The following is a 21,264-nucleotide window of genomic DNA, read 5'->3' as shown; positions in this document are numbered from 1 at the left end:
CAACTAATGCTACTCAGTCGTTTACAGTGTAGCATTTGATCGAAATTGCTTGCCCTGATGCTAAAAAGGAACACCATCCACAAGATGTAATAACATTGCTCTTTCTGGATCATCTTTTTCTATAGTTCTAGACTCTTTCCACACCACAGTCAAATTCCTACTCGGACCACTCATTCCACTTGTTCGGTGCACCCTCTTACATTTGCACATGCTCTCCTGCACATGTGCCTTTTTATCTGTGTCAAAACAGCTTGTCTTCAATTTGAGTGACGATTATATTGTTGTCTCCCAATTGATCACATTCCTGTCCTGATGCAACACTTGGTCATCACAAAATCTTGTTTTGAACTCTGCTGTTGGGTGTCTGGGTCAAACCTCAAGACCCAGATCTTTTACTAGTAGCGATTATTGCACATGCACAAAAACAAGTAGTAAAGATATGACAATCTGAGAGGAATCCAAAAAAATAAGCAGTAGTAGTAACTGAAATTAGGTAAGTTGTTTTCTTTTATAATAGGTAATTAGATAAGGGTTTTTTTTTCTTATGAAGAATTTGCAAGTTTTAAATTCTGCTTAAAAGTAATAAAGCTCCATCCTTAATATCTAACTTAAGTATTTGAGTGCTACTCTGTCACATATGGCATGGTTGCTTATTTAAAGTATAGTTGCAAAACCTAATATTCACACTCACTGACATCAATATTATAGTTTTTCAAATTAATCCTCAAGTTTATGGACTTTAATATCCTCCCAGCCTGATGTGCCTCTCATGCAGTGATTCCACAAAGAGAAAATATACAGTGGCAACAGTCTGTGTGTGTTTGTATGTTTGACCAGATGTGTGTTTGGAACATATAGTCACACAGATGAGGAGATGGAGGGATGGAAGGATGGGGGTAAGAGAGTTGGGAGAGAAGGGTTAGCTGTCATAGAGCATAGGCCCTGCCGCTGGGGACGTAATGGAAAAATCACTCAAGATTACCATGAAACACAGGAAATGCTCTCAATTGGGCCTGATTGCCGTGTGTGTGTGTATGTGTGTGTATGTGTGTGTGTGTGTGTGTGTGTGTGTGTGTGTGTGTGTGTGTGTGTGTGTGTGTGTGTGTGTGTGTGTGCGTGCATGCGTGAGTGTGTGTGTGTGAACTCCAAATAGAGCCCCTGACAGTGTGAGCAGAGCAGCTCCTGTTTATTGGCACAACTTTTTGAGCATTATTGCAGCTCCTCTAAAAGAAACTACAGCTGTGAATTCCCTGCAGAAAGAAAATGACTTGATACTGATTTGGATACAATAAGATACAATCTTCTACAAAATTCCATCCCAGGAGATTCTATGAAGTAAAATTTCAGTTTTTCGTAATGCTTTATTCATTAGAAATGAATAAATAAATAAATAAAATAAATAATAGTTTGTATTTGAACATTTGAGTAAAAGCTCACCTGCTGCCTAAAGTAAGAATTTTGTTTATTGACCTCAGAGTTTGCAAAGGGATAATATCATAGATGTTGATTTTTGGATCCAGTGCACTGAATGCATATTATCAAACAGACGGAGGTACCTGAATACAAAAACGTTAATATTGAACCTTCATGTAGGTCCCTTTTTATCTTCCCTTTTTATTGAATCATCATTGGCGGCTTACATGTTGGTCCTGCTTTGTATTTCTGTCATTGGGCAGTGTGATATGGAGCAACCTTATTTCTAAAGATGTATACCTTTAAGTCGCAATGCAACTTAAATGTCTGCAAACACGTTTATATTTGCTTCAATACGGAGCTTTGGAGATTGGAGACATTAAACACAATCTCTGCGAGCTACCCTGAAGTGTCCGTTTGAGTAGCTGTAGTGTTTTGCACTTCTGTCTTGGCTTTATTCTTTTTTTTACTACCTTGCATGCACTGACCCCCTCCCCACCTTCCGCACCGTTTGATTCAATCGACTTTGAAGCTGCGAAACTCAAACAATTAGATTTGTATATCTCGTACACCCTGACCATCTACTGATGATACATTTTATCATTTGCTTTCATTGGACTTAATAAAAGACTGAAATACAAGCCATCGTACTTAAGCATTAACTGAATGTTAGACTCTGATACTGCAACTTTTGATCCTGAATCTTTATGACATAAGTTAATAATGCTTTATGGTTTTGATTATTGTGTTGTTTGAACACAACGAACATGTTTTTCAGACTTGATATTAAGGAACACACTGTACGAATGAAACGAGCAAACCATAGCATTTATTAGTAAAGTAATAAAGACATGTTAATGTGAAATCTCTATTGAAAGTTGTTCCTGCAAATAAAAAACTAATACATTTATAGGCTGTACTGATCGTTAATCTTAATAAAGAAGTTGGTTCAAAGCCCAGAGACCTTTTTTATTTTTTCATTCCGATCCAGGCTGCCGTGCATCCATTGACTGTCATAACACCATAATCCTACCAATTATTAACAGAAAGACTTCATCACTTGTGATAATAGCAGTGAAGATTTGTGCAGAGAATCTAAGTTTGATGATGAAAATGGATTCTTAATCTACAGTATATTAATTAAAGACATAACTATACTCACAAAGATTATATAAATTTTGTCTGTTTTCTGGTTTGCAACATAGATTATTAGCTCTTGTTTACACCCACTTCTGAGCCCACAAAGCATTTTCACATTAATAAATATCATTCCATTAGTGCTGCTGAACACCTGCAGCCACTTAATATTGAATTTCCTGCACCGAGGTGATGTGTAATACAAAGATTAACGTCAGCGTGCCTTTAAATTCAATCAAAAATGCATTAAGTTCATATGTGATTTTTGTACCTTTCCACAGGCAGCGCAGAATTAATGTGCAGGGAGTCGCCTTGGGGTGAGATATGCAAACAGGCAGCCGGGGGGGTCGCAGTTGTAATTTTTCATCTGGGAAAGTACAGAACAAGTGCTGCTCTTTGCTGTGCCAGTGTGCCTTTTGGCAAGGCACAGCGTCCAGCTCTTCAGCAGGACAAAACCATGGTTGTTCTGGGCAGCTCAGCTCGGATTGATGAGAGTTTAGGGTTTCCAGTGGATTTCAGAGAAATGAAAGCAAACATTCATCAACAACAAAAAGCACAAAAAAATTGATTTCTTGGCAGGCGAAGCTGAATGTTCTTTAATCACCGAATGAATGTGAAAACAGCGCAACATTAAACATCATCTTCTCGTGCACTACATTCCCCTCCTCAATTGAAAATCACTCCAACTTGAAAAAAAGCACGAAAACGTTCAGTATTTTTTGTGACCTGAGCCTGACTCCAAGTGTAACTGTTATGCAAAAACGTGGTCAAACCCAGCTGTCAGGCTTTGCTGCATCTAACATGTCACGCTAGTTTTCCCATTAGCATAGCATTCGCGGCTTAACTTTGCACGAGATCCAGATGCATCTCCTAACTGCTCGGACCTGTTAGATGACTGCGAAATACATCACATGACAAAAAATTATATAAGTGTAGTTATGAAATATAATGGACAGGAACCAGATAGACATTTTTAGCATATCTGAATTTTTCGTAGGGTTTTTTTTTTAACGCTCCGTCAGACAAAAACACGGTGGGACAGAAAAGAACAAACTTTTCAACAGCACGGGATTGTGCAACTCCCTTTTTTATTTTTGGAGCTTACAAAAACAGAACACTTGCATAAGCTCTCGACCTGAAGCACGCACGCTCCGTCTCCTTTTTGGCTTGTCAGGGCGACTGTATTTATGAAAACACCTCGGGCTGAATGGCTGCAGTGGCTGCATCGAGGACATGTTGACATTTTTGTAGCGATCAACCATCAAGCCCAGAGCGGCTGCATTCATGACCAACCTTGTCATCTTTCAACACTGCTGCTCTTATCTCTGTGACTCTCATTTTCTCTCTTTTGCCTTTACGTGCTTCTCCTGTTCAACCCTTAACTTTCTCTCTTTGCCCCCCGTCCTCCTGCCGTTCCCTGTATTATTTTTTCTTGTGACTATAAAACTGTGGCTATATCTTTGATTTCTCAAATATATACTCTTGTGTGAAATAAAGTGCATGATATAACTGTAGCTTTAACTAACATGTTTGCTTTCCGAGTCATTGCAAACAAATATTTTCTTCCCCTGTTCCTGAAAAGCTTTTACTATGCCTATATTTGACTCATCTTTCTGAATATGGAAACACGCTGTAGCTATACAACACAGATGTCTGTCATTATTTATCCGTACAACCTCTCCGCTCTGCAGAGACTTGAAGCTGGACAATATACTGTTGGATGATGAGGGTCACTGTAAGCTGGCAGACTTTGGGATGTGCAAGGAAGGAATTCTCAATGGAGTCACCACCACCACCTTCTGTGGGACACCGGACTACATAGCACCTGAGGTAACCCCAGAAACACTCAAACAATGCATAAACAGAGCAACAGACATAACATCTTCTTAACACTTGAGTTTGTCACTTGAGTATTAAACACTAAGCTGTGATTAGACAGGTATTTTTATAACCAAGCACGCCATCCCTGACAGTTTATTAAGATAGACTAAATAGGGGGACCAATGCTCTTCTTCATAAACTGTATATAAAAGCAATTTGGGCTTGAGAGGAGTATTTCTGTTTTTTTTTTTTAGATCCTCCAGGAGCTGGATTATGGTCCTTCAGTGGACTGGTGGGCGCTAGGGGTGCTGATGTACGAGATGATGGCAGGACAGCCACCGTTTGAGGCCGATAACGAAGACGACCTGTTTGAGTCCATCCTCCACGATGACGTGCTCTATCCGGTCTGGCTCAGCAAGGAGGCCGTGTCCATTCTAAGAGCGGTCAGTTAGTTGTGGCACTGTGTTGTTTGCGCTGTTGTCGACATCCAGCAAATGAGTTATTTAAGTAGTTTCGTACAGATTAAATAGAAACAGTTCACCTACACCAAGGGTGTCCAACTCCAGGCTTCGAGAGTCGGTGTGCTGCAGGTTTTAGATGTGTCCTTGATCCAACACAGCTGATTTAAATGACTAAATTACCTCCTCAACATGTCTTGAAGTTCTCCAGAAGCCTGGTAATGAACTGATCATTTGATTCAGGTATGTTGACCCAGGGTGAGATCTAAAACCTGCAGGACCCTCGAGGCCTGGAGTTGGACACTCCTGACTTACGCAGTCTGCTATGTGGATAATGCGGCGTCCAGACTTTGGGGATTATTCTGAAGATTCTGAACCAATTTTAGATTCCACAAAGACAGAAAGAAATGGTTTCCACATATCATGATAATTCCAGTGGTGACATTTTTGGATATTTAGTAAGAACACAAATTAACATAATCAAATCACCCTTTTTACTACTGTCTTCTGAGTCTTTCATGATTTTTCTTGTGTTTTTCCTTATGCTACATAAGATATATAATTAGATCTTGTGTATATCTTATATAATTCTTACTTTTTGTTTGTTTGTTTTAGCACTAAAACTTTCACTTTATAAAGGATTCAAGTAGAGTGTATCACAATTGTCCTCGTGTTTCCCTGCTTTTGTCTCTTTTTCACATGTGAGTGAGGATGCTGCTTTTTTCTCAGTGTCATTTGTTGATCCATGTTTCCTGTTCCTCCACTAAAGCAACATAAGATAATTCCCTCTCTATTACTTTTGTCTCTGTGTGTTACTGGTTGTGTGTGCAGCACCACTTGTCCATTTGTGTATTTGTTCATCCAGTTTTTCCATCACAAGCTTTGCGTTTACCTTGGCTGTGGGTACAGTTTGACTGCAAAGCCTTGTGGGAAAGTGTGTGTTTATGTTGGACAGTGTCTTGGACTCTGACCGGTCACTTGACCGGTGCTATGGGCTCTGATTGGACATGTCATCCAGCTGAAGGACTTCAAGTCACATGAACAGCTTGTGCGCTACTGCCCCACTAGTTTTTAATTAACATACATGCGAAATATCCTGAAGGCATTTTAATAAAAAGCAATGGCTCTTATGTATCGTTTATACGAATAAGCAACTAATAGTCCCAGAATTTCCCCTTTTCTGCTTGAAAATATGGTGATTCTTCACATGCTGTTTTAGAAACCTTTGGATCTGAACCCATCCTGAGCCCTTTTTTTGCCTTTATACGTAAAAGATTGCATTAGAAAAAGAGCAAACTGTAATGCCAAAAATTAATTTCAGGTAGGAACACAATATTAGAAGAAGATTATTTCCATCAGTGGTAATTTATATTTGGTAGTGTGTTCTGGGGAGCAGCAGCAAGACCCTGAAGAGTCAGAAAAAAATGAAAGATTTTTAATTTTACTTTCTGTTCTGAAACAAAACTTTGTCTTTTTTAGATGTTTGGTGTTTTTGGCCTTATTGTGCGAATCTTCCTCTGACTCAGTCTGAGATCTCTGAAAATGATACCTGTTAATTGCTTCTTACAAGACTAGAATCAGGAAATGAAATAGAAATGAATAGTGAAACAGACTTAAAACCCTGTCTTAGTTTTTTCTTTCCTTCACAAAGACATTCTTGTTCAGCAGTGAATCTCCCTCTTTAAATCATATCCTTTAAAATGTTCTCACTCTTTTTCTTTTCGTCTTTGTTTCTCCTCTTTCTCTCTGGCACTTGTCAGTTTATGACTAAGAGCCCTAACAAGCGTCTGGGCTGCGTGATGGCTCAGGGTCTGGAGGAGGCCATTAAACTCCACCCGTTCTTTAGAGAGATTGACTGGACGCTGCTGGAGCAGAGGAAGATCAGACCACCGTTCAAACCTCGCATCGTGAGTACACACACGCTAAGTAACTAAGCAACTGTGGGGGAAAGCATCTGTAGACTGTTTGCAGAGGATGATGCAAAAATGTGAAGATTATTACTATTCTGTTCAAAGGTAGAGAGAAGAAGTTAAAGTTAAGCCTTTGTTGCAAAAATGCAATTTCTTTGAATGACCAAACACTGATCTTACTTGTTGAAGACTGCTGACACTGCTGCACACCCAGTTACTTCATGTCCAAAGGCTAAATCCACCAAAAGAAGACCTTATCTCTTCTTCCTTTCCTTCCAGAAAACCAAAAGGGACGTCAATAACTTTGACCAGGACTTCACCCGTGAGGAACCCGTTCTGACGCCTGTTGAAGAGAGCATCATCAAGCAGATCAACCAAGACGAGTTCAAAGGATTCTCCTATTTTGGCGATGAGACCAAAGCCTAGACACGTACATGCCGATGTGTAACATTAACCACAAACACCACACCACACCTGAAAAACTTTCAAAGACACCGTATTTAAAGAAACACGGCCTCCTGAGCTGTTCCAGGTTCTGACCACTCCAGGAAATATACTAGACCATTTGTATTACTCATTATGGTTTCTGTGCTCTTGTCGTTTGTCCATTTGTGCATATCCCATGGACCTCAAGCAGCATGCAAGTTCAGGTCAGTTACTGTAAGAAATGACCCGATGCTCCTTCGGCTGGTTCGGATGTGTTGTAAAAGCAGGCAGCGCGGCGGACAAAACCAAACTGAAGTAGATACAAAGGCGATACATGTTCTCTGTGTGTGAGAGTGAGAGAGAAATAAGATCATGTGTGTACAAGTGTGCATGCATGTGTTGTTGCACACCTCTTCTAGAGAGAGAGTCGTTTCTTTACATGATGTGCTGCGTCCTGTGTCTCAGTGTTTAAACAGTGTTTTTCCTTCCTACGTGTATGTAAATGAAAAAAAAAATCATTGAACCAATGATTGTATTTAAACAAGAAATATCTTGAAAACTGTTTTATTCGTTATGGAAAGAAGTGTGGAAAGGAGGTGTGAGAAATCAGAGATTTTTCTGACGTTAAAAGTTTAGTCTCAGTATTCGTCAGTGCGTCATTACCTTAAATAATAACTCGAGAAGAGGCATCACTGGAGTGACACTTTGGCATTTTAAATTTGAGTTTAGCATTATGTCAGTAGTTCTGCTGTGCTCCGTTACTAACTTTCTTTTAGCTTCTCAACATCGACATTCCAGTTCCTCGTTAAAAAATACAAACAAAAACAAATGGTACTACTGTAGCTTACTACTGGGAGTGTCCATTATGGGGATGAGGTTTGCTTACAGTGTTAACAAGCTGTTTTGCATATAACACGATACTTGACACGGAGACACTAGTCTAGTAAAGCCAAATAACAAGCTGGAACAAGCTGAATCGGAAACGTCCGAGGTGCCCTTTAAAAACACGATTCATTTTAGCTGAAGTGCTTGTTACTGACTCTCTCGATGCACCTTGTGGAGCGAAATCTTCCTGGGTCAGCTCCTTAAACACCTTTTTGACCAGTTTATCCTTGAAATGCCTTGTGTGCGCGCGTGTGTGTACAGTAACTGTGTTACCAGTGAATGTACTGGACCTACTGTCTCTAACATGACAAACCAAACCCCCGTGATTCCACAGGAAAGTCGAGGATCGTACACAGAGGAGAATGTGTTCAACTGAATGTATTTGCTCTGCAGTGTGTGTGTGTGTGTGTGTGTGTGTGTGTGTGTGTGTGTGTGTGTGTGTGTGTGTGTGTGTGTGTGTGTGTGTGTGTGTGTACATACGAGGAGAGCCCGTTTTCCCATCAAGTTGTACTTATTTTTTTTAATTTGATACATTTCTTTTGGTTTTTGTTGAGTAGTTTTTACTGGATTGTCTTGTTCTTTTTGTGTTTTTAGAAATCTTTAAATTTCATGTTGTAGATTTCAGTGAAACTCACGTGATCAGACCCTCCTCTTCCTCCCCTCTCTTGTACGGCCTAAACATGGAAGTAAAATAAGCTTCAAATAAGGAAGAAATTGGACCGATTTTGCTCCATGTTGCAGGTTGATACCTTTATAGGGAGCTGAAAAGAATCCAGAAATGTTAAAGAAAACTCCATGTGCAATACTCTGAAATAGGAGTTTTGGGGGGTTTTCTATCTTTTTTGCTCTTTTTTCTTCCATTGTTCCTGCATTTGAAGAGAAGTACAGTAGGTTCAGCTCACAGAGAGAAGTGACAAGTATTCACCACGTTCTCTCAGAAACCATCAAATAAGCATTTCAGCACCATTTCTCTCACATTCATATGTAATTGCCACACACTGATGAAAGATATTTGCCAAAAATTAATATTGTCAAGAGCAGCCAGCGCAGAAAGTAGCGTGCTATTATAAGAAAAACAATGGCTACACTTTAAAGTAGATTGAAGCTTTGAAATCTGCCTTCAGATCCTATAAAAAATAATCATTTATGTAAACATATCAATAAGTGCCCCTGAGGGCATATTTAACAGAAATTATGATGATAAGGGCACTAATAAACACAAACATGACTGTAAGTTTACTGGGAGCCTATTTAATAGACTAATACCTAAAGCGTATGTGCTCTTTAATTTCCTTGTACTTTTTCAGAAAGAACTGTGTAAATAATGGTCACAGTTCCCAAATAGCTAAACAGGAAGTAGTCTCTGTACCGCGATGGGCTCATGCACCACTAGTTGGAGCAAATCTAAACTCTCCTTGATGCTCAAACACAAGTGCACGTTTCATGTTGAGCTGCTATGTGAGTAAATGTGCAAACTTCAAATTCAATTTTAAGGAAATGTGCAACACTGGAGTGCTTGGAGGTCACAGCAGTTGGTATTCTTAACCTGTCCCATGCAGGTTGTGGACATCAACACTTTTCTTAACTCGTCATGGTGACCATTTAGTTTGGTCATTTGTAGTTTTTATTCTTACTTAGAATGATTCTTACAAAACAAATAAATGACAAAATTAATCGAACGGTGTGAGGGATGCTGGGCTGTTACCTTAAAGCCTGTCTGACAGGGGCAGCCTCCACCCATATGTGTGACACCCCATCACGAAGAGGCAACAACAGCTCCAGTAGGAGAGGACATAGACCAACACGGTAGCCACAAGGGAGACAACACCCCGGTTCTGTGCTGAGAAATCCTTGGTTATCTGGGGGCAGAAGCAGTTGCAGGTAATCTGTTAAAATATCTGGAACATGTTAGATCTTCTTGACAGATCATGGGGCACACAGCCTCAGAGCAGGAAGGTCCCAGGTTCAAATCCACCATCTGGCTATGGCTTTTCTGGGTGGAGTTTGCATGTTCTTCCTGCATCTGCATGGGTTCGCTCCAGGTACTTCTTCCAACCGTCCAAAGACATGCAGATAGTAGATGTTAGGTGAACTGGTGATTCTAAATTGGCCGTAGGTGTGGATGTCTACGTGTTAGCCCTGTCCAAAATGCCAATTTCATCCTATGGCAGCTGGGATAGGCTCCAGCTCGCCTTGACCCTGAATTGGATGGATGATGCTGGCCAAAGACTTTGATTTTGAATTAGACAAGGACAAAACTACTGCACTGGCACTGATGGGTTGCATTTAATTTACAACTCACAAAATAACAACTTAAAATCAATAACAGCTGATTATCATGTTTTTGTATTTGTTGAAACAAACAGAAAGAAAATGCAGTTACAATTAAAATCCGATTCATCTCCACGTTTTAGCTGCCTAACCTCAAGATATCACCCTGAAATTACAGGGATACACGATGAGTGTTTTTCAGACACGCCATTCTCAGATCTGAAGATTTTGAGTGCTGTGTGTAAAAAAGCATTATGATTGGAGCAAGACTGGTCCCGGTAATACACCAGAGCTGCTTGTGTCCACTGAGCACAATACTTCCACCAGACATGTAGCAGCACATTTCAGAAGTATCTCAGAAGCTACTTTTGGTCCCTTTAAGGTAGCACAGAGTAGAGGAAGAAGGCAGGGTGTCAGGGATGTTAACGGCATAGAATAAATGTTCAATTTCCAAAATGATTCCCCATCCATTCCCATAAAGCCTCTGCTTACGAAGTGCTCAAACATTTCAAGGGTGATACTGCATTTTTTGGACCGGTACCAGCGCCAGTCAGTTAAAGCTGAACAAACTGTGTGATGACAGCATTTATAAATGTCATCAAGCATCTTTTATGCTTTTTCTTTTTATTGTGTAAAAGAAAGAAATCTGACAACATATAGCTGTGATTGGCTAATATCAGCCAAAAGATGACAACATAAGACCGTTACTGCGAAACTGGTTTCAAATCGTGCTAAAACAGTTACATATGTGGTAATTTGTGGGAGTTGTGATCTAATTTTATTCACATGCAGATAACATTTAAATGAGCTTTCATTAAAGTCCAAGAATAGCACAACAAGCAGCACCGTTCATGTAGCAGTAAAACCCATGCTGTAGCAGCAGTTTAAAGAGCTGAAGATGCGTTACTGTAAATACAGCGGATCTATCGATTAACGTTGTCCAATTTTTCTTCTTCTCTCGTGTCTCCTGTTGCTTTAGTCTTTCATTTGAAAAAAAAAAAGTCAAACTATTTGTCCCACTACAACTAGAAAGGGATGCCTAGTCCTCCATGTTAAATGCCAAATGCCATTTCCAACAAAAACATCCTTCATGTAGGAAGCTCATCTTCACTCGTTGTCACATCAGCGATGGAGGCGGTTGGAGATAAATGTAAAACAAGGAGGCACGATGTTGATTTCAAACAGTGGATACAGTATTATGATGCATACAGTGTCAAACGTTCATCTTCCCGCAGAGTGTTACTGTATGTTTATGCGGTTTGTTCGCAGTCCCTGTATTTGTGAAGCTCTGTCTGTACATTTTGTTCATTGATGAATTATTTCCATGCCCTTCATGTGTGTTTATGTTGATTTTTTCTTTTCGCCCTTTTGCGCTACGTGCCAAATGTACTGTATTTTAAAAGGATGTGAAGGTGTATTTTAATTTTTTTGAAATGAATTAAATATCATGATGTCAAAGAGAGACGGCTGTTTGTTTGGTGTATCATTTCAGCTCCTATGATTTTTAATGCTCACTTTGCACTGATTTCAGATGTGTCAAAAAAAACAGATGAAAATATGTTTTATAATTTGCTCCCCATATTACATCACAGTGAGCAAAAAGCAGAAGCTACTGTATGTGTATCTTTTCCATCTGAAATATTTGAGATGTTGACTCAGGAGGACAATGTTAAACACACAAAGCATGTGTTTCTGAACAATGCGGTGCAACCTGCTCTTAAAACGACAGCTCATCTTTGATGTTTCGCTGAGAATAGCAACAATAGCTGTGACGCAGGCTGTTTATTGCTGTCTACTTTGGTTTTTAGTTGTACACCTTACATATCATAATTAGAAAAAGTGAATATTTAAAGCCAGCTCTTGGTCTGTTCTGCAGGTGCTTACACATAAACACAAATTGATACAGTTGTGTTACATCTACACCTGACAACCTGCAGCATAGATAGAAATCTGTTTTCTAGTTCAGCGGACAATGCCAGTAAATGATTCCCAAACGGCAACCGCCAGAAAAGTGCAAATGGTGAACTTGTATGGACTTTAATGGTAAAAATTTTCATGATAAGAGATTCAATATAGAAAATCTAAGTTTTACGTAAAACCCAGAACAAGATTTCCATTTTAACTGAGGCTAAAAGCAGGGCAGCAGGCTGTTTTCATTATTCTATTAAAGAATGAGTGGAAGAAATGAGTTTGGATGAATATACTTTCCATGTTTTTGACATTTTTTGAACGTTCTGGAGCGTCGCCGATGGAAACACTGCTGTGAAGACTGACAGCAGATCAGTGATAAGAAAGGCAAAGAGAAGACGACACGCGAGGCTGCTTCTCGTGCACGGTCCTCGGGACTGACTCCTGTCCTACTTAATCCAACTTAAAACTCTAGTAAAAACATTTAGTACATTTTATACTTTTCAAGTTAACTAAGACCACAGGTCATTCAATGACGTTAGGCTGACGTTGCATGCCGCGGCATTTTAATCTGACGCAAGACACTGAAAATGTCAAGAATTCCATGGTTGGAAGTTGGAACCATGGAATGTGTATATATATGTGTGTGTGTGTGTGTGTGTGTGTGTGTGTGTGTGTGTGTGTGTGTGTGTGTGTGTGTGTGTGTGTGTGTGTGTGTGTGTGTAAATAAACGTATATAAATTTGGAAACTGGAAATTGTCGTTGGCGTCTGTATTAAAACTAACCGCCAAAGTAACTCAAAAGTAATTTAACAGGTTGTGTAACAGTACTTACAGTACTACAAACTACAACACTATAGATTTTGGTTGTATTGTGCAATGGTGACATTAGTGTGTTTCAAACAACAGATTGTAGATGTATCATAGTCATGACACACCTATGACATGCAGACTATGACCATGACATCACTCACTGGTTTTGAATTCCACATTTTAAAGTTTCAACAATAGCATTTTGAGTGTCGTCGTGTTTTTTGAGCGAGCGTGGAGACGGTGGAATAATCACCGCGGCCGTCGCCCTGATTCCAGTATCCAGATGCATCCAGTTGTTAAATAAAGAAAATCATCCCACTCTGTGGAGGCTTTTCACCACTAGAAAAGCAGAAATGGTAAAAAAAAAATGAGTTACCTGACTCAAAATCTGAATTTACTGACCAAGGGTCTCAAAATGTCAATTCACTTTCAAGTAAGACATAATTTTACTGAACTTGGAGGTTGAGCGTTACCTGATTAGGATTTCCTAAGTTTAATACATGAACTATAAATGATGGGCAAACTCTGGCAAACTTAAGACTGTTTTTTAAACTTCTTAGTCTAAGTTGACACAGCATTTCCTCCAGTAAAAGTTTAGTTTCTCCTAGAAAGGTCGCACGAGTAGTTAAACTGTGCCTTTAAAGGAGCAGAACTAGGATACACTGTTAAAGAGTTAAAACTCACTTTTGAGACAATCTGATCCTGTGTGTTTATGGCATAAAGATAAATTCTCAGAACAGTCGTAATCATGGTTTCATGTAAAGCTTCATAAGCTTACATTAAAGTGAGAGGTGACTACATTATACTTCTAGTCTGGTTACTGTAGGCTAGTTTTTAGGCCAAAAAGCGACTTTATCTACAGATTGTCCGCACTGGAGCTTTATAACGTCCTCACCTGTAGGAACAAGATCAACCTGCACAAAACAGGTAAGGAGCTCAGCGGCCACAGTGGGAGGGGCGGGGCTGAATAAAGGGGCGGGGTGGTCTCCCGGTGGCATTTCCAGCCAATCAGCTGTTCGGGACTGAGCTTCAGCTGAGCCTCAGGTCAGAGGCAGAGCAGCTCTGGGAGTTTGCATATCAGCAAGCGAAGAAAAGTTTTGACAAGCGGACCTGCGGGCGGCTTCTGTCAGCAGCAGCAGCTCAGCGTTCAGCCTGTGTGGAGTCTTTTCTCAGCGGGTGAGAGGTTGTACAATCCTCGGCAGTGTTCTGAGACTGTACGGCCCCAATCCCCCAGCTCAATCACCGCCAGCCTGGACTAACTGAACGCTTCACAGGTTTAATGACTTCATCTGTCAGCGGGCTCCTTGTGACCTGCGCACTTCGGTCTTAAACCTGCTTTTTTTAAATATAATTTTGTTTTAACTCTAAAGTTGGACTTTACTCAAGACTGTCGTGGAAACAGCATTGCGAAAATATGACAGCCGAAAAGGAGAAAAAGAGGTAAGAGATACTGGATTCACTCCTCTCCTTCAGCCTCTCTGCGGTTTTAATTGCCTTCCGCTTGGATGTGACTTTATTAATTCGCGGATTTAATAACAGAGGCTGTTTATTTAGTGCAGAAATTGCCTGACAGTTGGCTGCTGTGGCACAGAGAGGGACCTGTTGCTGCAGTGCTGCATGTGACTTGGCCTAGCTTTGCGCTCTCTGCTTGTTTGGAAGGCAGCGACAGGCGGTGGTTTCACACAGCTTTAATCTTAGCATTGCATTAATTCTGATGCACCGGGGCTGGAAGGCAAGTGGCCGGTTTAGCCTGTAACTGAACCGAGCGTTTGTTTTGGAAATGAGCTGATTTGGGTTTCACTGCGAGAAGCCGCAGTCACATTGAATTGTGCATATTTTAAAACCCCGAATGAACTTTAAAGGACTTTAAAATACTTTCTAAATATATTCAAATTTGAAATTTAATACAATTTCTGATCTGCTTCTCGCTCATTCTAAGGTTAAACCCCACTACTGACTAATTTCCACATTAAGTGGTCCTGTAAACAAACCATTAACTTTTAAAAAAGGATGTGTGTAAATACCTCTATGCACAACACTTGTAATCTTTTTAAATGGAAGTTATGAAGTTTCATATGAAGAAAATTTTTCTTGCATAATTAAACCCACATAAAACACTTTGATCCTGCACACAGGATGCAGAGCAGACACAGAGAAGGCTCAACTTGCATGCGAAGTAGCAGCTTACTATAGAAAGGTGCATGTCATTATGAATGTATAAATATTAACAAGATCTACATGGACTTTTGAACAAGTGGTAACAAGAAGGAAAAAAAAAAGACACCACACTTTTTTTTTTCTTTTTTTTTTTTTTAAGTAAGGCAGCACTTTCTGGAGAGAATCCAAGCTCTTAACCTTTAACCTCCTTTTAACAGAAGCTGGGCATCAGTAAAGGATAATCAGTCATTACAGCAGATATCAGACTGCCTGATCAGGAAAGTTCTAGACCTGCAGATATATTGCAGTACCTTGCTCTTGCTCTAACCACCTGATGTTTAGCCAAAATCTCAAAAACTGATATTTGGCGGCATGACTGGCAGCATTCATAGAGCTGTGACATCTTTTTTTTTCTTAACTTAGTCATATCACACAGCATGATAATCTTGTCCTGTAACTAGTCAAACAGGAGATAATTGTGCATGTTTTATCTAGGTCAGTGTATCCCAGCATTGATCTGACCAGTGAAGTTGTTTATAATTTGGCTCTAATTATGTATTGTAATATTTCAGGTTTCTTCAGTTTCCCTGGCTTTATTCCCTTTTTTCTGGTTGTTAATTGTTCATCAGTAGCCATGAAGCCTCAGGCTTAGTAATAATGCTTTACTCGTCTCAGCCTGTCTTGGTTTGTGTGGTCACAACAGGCCAGTTAGCTTTAACATCTTACCTGTGGGAAATTCTAAATTAGGTTTCCTGGTTGATTCCTGGTGAGAGCGTGAAACGATGCTCAACTTAATATTTAATTAAGAGATTCCCAGAGATTTTCTGCAAATTAATCTTTCACACTACCTGGAGAAGAAAACTGATTTCAACCAGTGCAGCTGTTTTCGCTTGACACCTGCTTGTATGTCCTGTGCACCTCGGACTCTTTTCTCTGACTCTTGTCTGTCAGATCAAGCGTAAAGGTGAACAAAGCAGGGGACTAAGGCAGGATAACTGTGCCAGGGGTGAAAACATTCAGAGAAAGAGGGAGAAAATGACTTGGGGAGATGGAAAGTGAGATGAGTATAGGGCATTTCCTCTGACTGGTCAACGCCTCTGTGCTCCCACTGAAGACCTATCGGCCATTTTAGGGAAAAGGATCTCTGCAAGTGTGTCTCTGTCAGGCTGCACATGAAAAGCGTGTGTGTGTGTAAGTGTGTGAGAGTTCACTGGTGTTTGTCCTCTCGCTGGTGTGCTCTGTGTGTGTTTGTCTTTGTGTCACACAGTAGTATGTTGTCACTGCTGCTGCCTGGAAGTCATAATTGGTTTGATAAGTTTTGATTCATGACAGCTGCCAGTGTTTATTTGAGATCCGGTGTCTCTCACTGGTTTTATTAATAATAATCATGTGGATGTGATGAACTGACTTCTTGTCCGGCAGGTACATATTTTCTGTATCCTGATACACAAAAAGATTTCAGAAGATTTTCATCACAGAGTCACTGATTTTTCTTTATATGTTGGTGTGTGTGTCTATTTTAAAGCTACAGCTGGAACGTATTTGATTGTTTTTTTTGCTTATTGTTTTGTAAAAGCCCAACATGTTCATGGAAGAAGGAAAAATGAACTGTCAGATATCTGCAAATGGAGAAAATAATAAGTGTTTTTTAATAACTGATTAATCATTTATGTTTCTGCAGTTGGAACTTTAAAGGCAAATATTCAAAAATTTGATGGGTAACTGAAAGTTAAAAAAAATGCACAAATCAGCAAACAGACTTGATGAGGGGGAAAAGTAGTGATTTCACACTGTAGTTGAACCCTCTTGTCTCCTACATGTACTATCTTGGATCTTTTGGATCAAGCTTCCACCTTATGCGGGCTTTGCCTTTTTTTTTTTTTTTTTTTTTGCTTGGAAGATGTTTTGTCAGAGAGAAAATGCATTCCCCCTTGAAGCAAAACTGAGAATGCAGTAAAGCAAAATTGGAGGAAACGGGGTACTTTTTAGGTTTTTCTACATTGCCATTACGAGTTTCGGCAAGTTAAAGCAGTCGCACAAGTTCTTAGAAAAACAGAAAAAACGTAATCAGATAAATCGGTTAATAAGAAAAAAAAAAAAAAGTTCAAACTAAAGGCACAAATAAATTCAGGATAGCCTCTCAGGAGTACCTTTTCACAAGAGCCCGAAAAGAGGAGCCCGAAAATGTTACAAGAGCCTTGAACTGGGTGAAAAACATCTGATAAAGTCTGTGTGCTTAAGGCCAGCTTTGTGTCTTGTCATCCACTGAGTCAACGCTGATTTGAACTGTCACTGCAATCTTTTCTGAGTCTTGATGATATTAGTTGCTGGTAGAGTTACCACACCTTTCTGATTTGGAGCAAAGAAACACTTCCTGAGTTTGTATAAGCAGCCAGCAGTGCTCCCAAAACCCCAAAATGTCCTCCAGGCAAGCTGAAATTCCCAAAATAACAATGACTGCAAGGGTGTCGGCCGTACATCAGTGGGAAAGTAAAGCTCTCTCTTATTTTTGAATTGCATCTCATATTTTGTGTTATCAATAATATAAACATAATTTTCTTGCGACAATAATTTGGATTTTGTTACTTGTTGAGTTGCGATGACGATTATTACAACGCTGTAAGTCCAAGTCACCTGATCTGTTATATTCTTATGTCTGCGCCACGTTCACATCGTGAACTTTTCCTGTTATGTTAGTGTGACTACTATAATCGGCAATAAGTTCAAAATGTTCTCCATCATTTAAGCCAAAAAAATCTTCACTGTATTGCTTTGTAGCTTTCTTTTATTCATTTCTTAGACCCGAGTGTTTACATTGCTCAACTGGATTCACAAGTAATGTTACATTACTAGTATTTTTCTTGTTATGTATAACAGTGGTTGACATAGTGTACACTTGTATGTTTACTTTGGTTTGTAACAACTTCAGAAAGCCGTTACCACAACCTGACTCCGTAACACACCAGCAGTGTTTGTCACGCTACTGAATACATTGAATAGCTTCTTTTCTTCTTTTTTTTTTTTTTTACATGTTGGTCTACTGATACCAGAAATAAGTTGTGGGCTTGTGAGGAACTCCTCTCGCTTCTTTCAGCATGTGATCCCATTGGAAACAATGCTCAAAGGTCAGAGTCCAGGGCAGCTGCCAGGCAGATATACATTACATGACTGCTGAGAGATTGAGCCATTCGGGTGTATTTTCTGTCTCTTTTACCGTTATCATAGTTGTTGGGGGTGTAGCTGTATATTCTAGCAATAACAAAATGGGCCAATTTAAATTGTGGATGTTAAAAAAATATATTAAGAACCTTATCATAGCAGTTTCTAGGTATAAAACTTTTGCATTTATTGATGAGATGATTTGGTTTTAATTCTAGGAGGAAAAATAACTAGTAGCCATGTGCATGTTAAGTCATCTTAACAAGAACCACATTTTATGGTGTCTTTGAGGTGTTTATATGACAGCTGTGGGGTTCTTTTTCTTCTAATCTCCACACCAAAACATAGCTGAATGAATTTAAGACCTTTAATGACTTTGAGTTTAGTTTCTCTTAATGACTGTTTTATAGGAGATGGTACATACTAAGCTGTCTGTCTGTAACCTTTCACTCACTCCAAAGACTCAACGGGAAAATGTCTGAAAAGTTTTTCTTTTTGAGGGAATATATGCTGAGCTAGAATCACTTTATTTTATGGACCGCATGTAGCCCAGTTTAAACCTCAGACCAGTTGAACTGTAATAACTTAAAAAGAAATGCCTCCAAATTTTCCCTTTGTTTGTTTTAAGAGGTACATATGGAAAACATTGACATTTAATGAACCATCCATTTATAAAATATATGGGCCGGCTCAAATGACTTTGTAAAAACAAGTGTCATTTAAACAACTTATCGTAAATCAAAGAAGCAGATCGTCACAGCGGCCACAGGTTGTGTTTGTTTTTTCCTGTCAGGAGGCTGAAAAACTTCTGGTTTGGACGAAATTAACAAGCAACAGTTTTATGATTTGCTCCAAGTAAAACCTGCAACTTGATTATTAGAGTAATATATAATGAAAAGTGTAAAATGCAGTTTTGATGCAGTGGGCTGGACTCACCTTTTGATGATCTGACATCAGGCAGTGTTAATGCTTGCTGAATAATTCTGGCAGCTTGTTTGAGCTGTCAGTGCTGCAGTGCTTTTAAGCTAGAACTGCTCACTTTCATCATATTGGTCATGTTGAACCTTATCCTGAGTGGTGTTGGTGCTGTGGAGCGAGTAGTTTAAAAGCCTGATTTGTGGTTTTAATGATCTCCTAAACACACCAGTTTGGCAACATATTCTTGCTGTTGTTACATCTTTGTGTCCTGCTTTCTTATGCTCATCCACGGGAAGGAGAGGGTAGGGTGAGGGAGGTGAGCAAGTTGCCAAAGATAAGACAGAGAGCACACAAAAGGGAGGACAGAAATAATCAAGAATAATCAAGTGGATGCAAAGGTGATTATAGATGAGCGTAAATCAATGAGGCATTTAAAGACCAATGAGTAAAGTGCAGAAGGAGCAGCTGTGGCGTTGCGTCAGATTACAGAAGCCCGTCAACTCAGTGCCTCCCATCCTCGCAGTGCTCCACAGTGGGCCGAGGGCTTGGTTGGCACAGAGCCTTCGTGCCTCTTTTGTGTGCTAACCTCGGGCAAACCCGGCCTCCCGACCCAAACATCACGCCACTTACAGAAGGCGTGCAACCTGCCCGCTGCAAGACAGAGGAGTGAAAGGAAAGACGGAGAGGGTGAAGCCCAAATGCTTAAAATTGGAGCTTGTTTGTTGTATTCAGAGATGGGAAGTGATTAAGTACATTAACTCAAGTAGAGTGCTTTAGTGAGGTTTGAAACTCTAAATCCTCAGTTCTTTAAAAGAATTCATATTGGGAACAATATGTCTAAAATCTATCTTCCTTACTGCCCAGTCTAAAGAAGGAAAGCTTTACCTTTCCTAAGAAAAAGTTTGGAACTCGTGTAAATGCAAAGTTTATGAAGACATTTGGATTTATAGTTTCAGCACTAGGTTTAAGGGCCTCAAGTGGCAGCTAGGCAAACTGCAGTTTTTGCCTTTACTTTGAGCTCCAGAGGCTGTCGACTTTTCTTTTGTCCAGCTGACACCTCGGATGTGCGTTATGAGCAACGTAACCAAAATGTGAGGCCAAACAAGAACGCATTGCATAAAAGATTACTAACAGTTGCTGAACAGTTAATCGGTTTTGTTTTGTTTTTTGGGTTTTTTTCTTTTTTTTGGTTCTTTTTAAGTTGTGTTGGGATTTCCCAAAACGGTTTTCCCGGAGTGTGACAAAGCTGGAAACGTGACCTTAAATAATACTAATGTTACACTTTTGGTTTGATGACTTACAAGAAGCGCCTCTTAACAACTCGCAATGATTCCCAGACCTCGACTGAACTTTGTCTTCAATATCAAGTATGGGCAGAATTTATTGCTTCCCTTAAGGGGGTGGAGGGGAGGGGGGTGCTACAGTATGAGCTGCTCGCTGGCTCTGCCATTGTGAGTTATTTTCAGTTAGAATCTCAATAAACAAACAAAAGCTTGGTACCAGCAGAAACATTAGAAGACACTTCAGTCTGTTTGTCAGTTTTTGAGTCTCTGTGGTTAGGAATGTGTCCATTTATTTTGAGAGTCCACTGTTTGTGTTTGTCAAGCTCTTGTTCAGTGTTTTACTCTGGGTAAACAATTTGAGAGGAAGATGAGGACCGAAACAATAGAGGCCAAACAAAAAGAGAGACTAAAGCGAGGTAGAGCGAGTGAAAGATTGAGTGGGGAGAGAGAGAGGCTTGGGGTTATTAAGTAGCAAAGTGATACAGACACAGCTACGCTACATTTGCCAGCTGTGTGACTCGTGTGGTTTACCGTGAGTGATTCTTTCTGGGTGAACGGTTTTAAGCGAGCCCGCTGCTTCTCCTGCTGCTGCTTACGGACAGCGGTGGACTTGAAGCTTTAGAAGCATGTGTGGATTCAGAAAGAGGCGGCTGGCCAACAGCTATTTAACACATCAGCGCTGAGAGCACTTACAGAGCAGGAAGGA

At 39.9% G+C, this 21,264-nt stretch overlaps 2 protein-coding genes across 2 annotated transcripts in view; both read left to right on the top strand.

Moving 5' to 3' along the window:
* The window catches only part of LOC113035504 (protein kinase C epsilon type-like), a 91,296-nt gene extending 82,809 nt beyond the window's left edge, over positions 1-8,487 (top strand). Inside the window, exons 12-15 of the mRNA XM_026191113.1 lie at positions 4,242-4,380; positions 4,626-4,814; positions 6,590-6,736; positions 7,019-8,487. Coding sequence (XP_026046898.1) covers positions 4,242-4,380; positions 4,626-4,814; positions 6,590-6,736; positions 7,019-7,165 — 622 coding nt within the window. The 3' untranslated portion in view covers positions 7,166-8,487. The remainder of the gene's footprint in view (positions 1-4,241; positions 4,381-4,625; positions 4,815-6,589; positions 6,737-7,018) is intronic.
* A 5,567-nt stretch (positions 8,488-14,054) lies between these two features.
* Positions 14,055-21,264, top strand: part of epas1b (endothelial PAS domain protein 1b) — a 49,107-nt gene continuing 41,897 nt past the window's right edge. The window contains exon 1 of the mRNA XM_026190710.1: positions 14,055-14,481. Within this exon, the coding sequence (XP_026046495.1) occupies positions 14,456-14,481 (26 nt within the window). The 5' untranslated portion in view covers positions 14,055-14,455. The remainder of the gene's footprint in view (positions 14,482-21,264) is intronic.

Source organism: Astatotilapia calliptera, chromosome 13 (genome assembly GCF_900246225.1).
Source record: "Astatotilapia calliptera chromosome 13, fAstCal1.2, whole genome shotgun sequence".
Classification (NCBI taxonomy): domain Eukaryota; kingdom Metazoa; phylum Chordata; class Actinopteri; order Cichliformes; family Cichlidae; genus Astatotilapia; species Astatotilapia calliptera.
The sequence above is the reverse complement of the archived record's forward strand: the minus strand, read 5'-3'. Positions and strand labels throughout refer to the sequence as shown.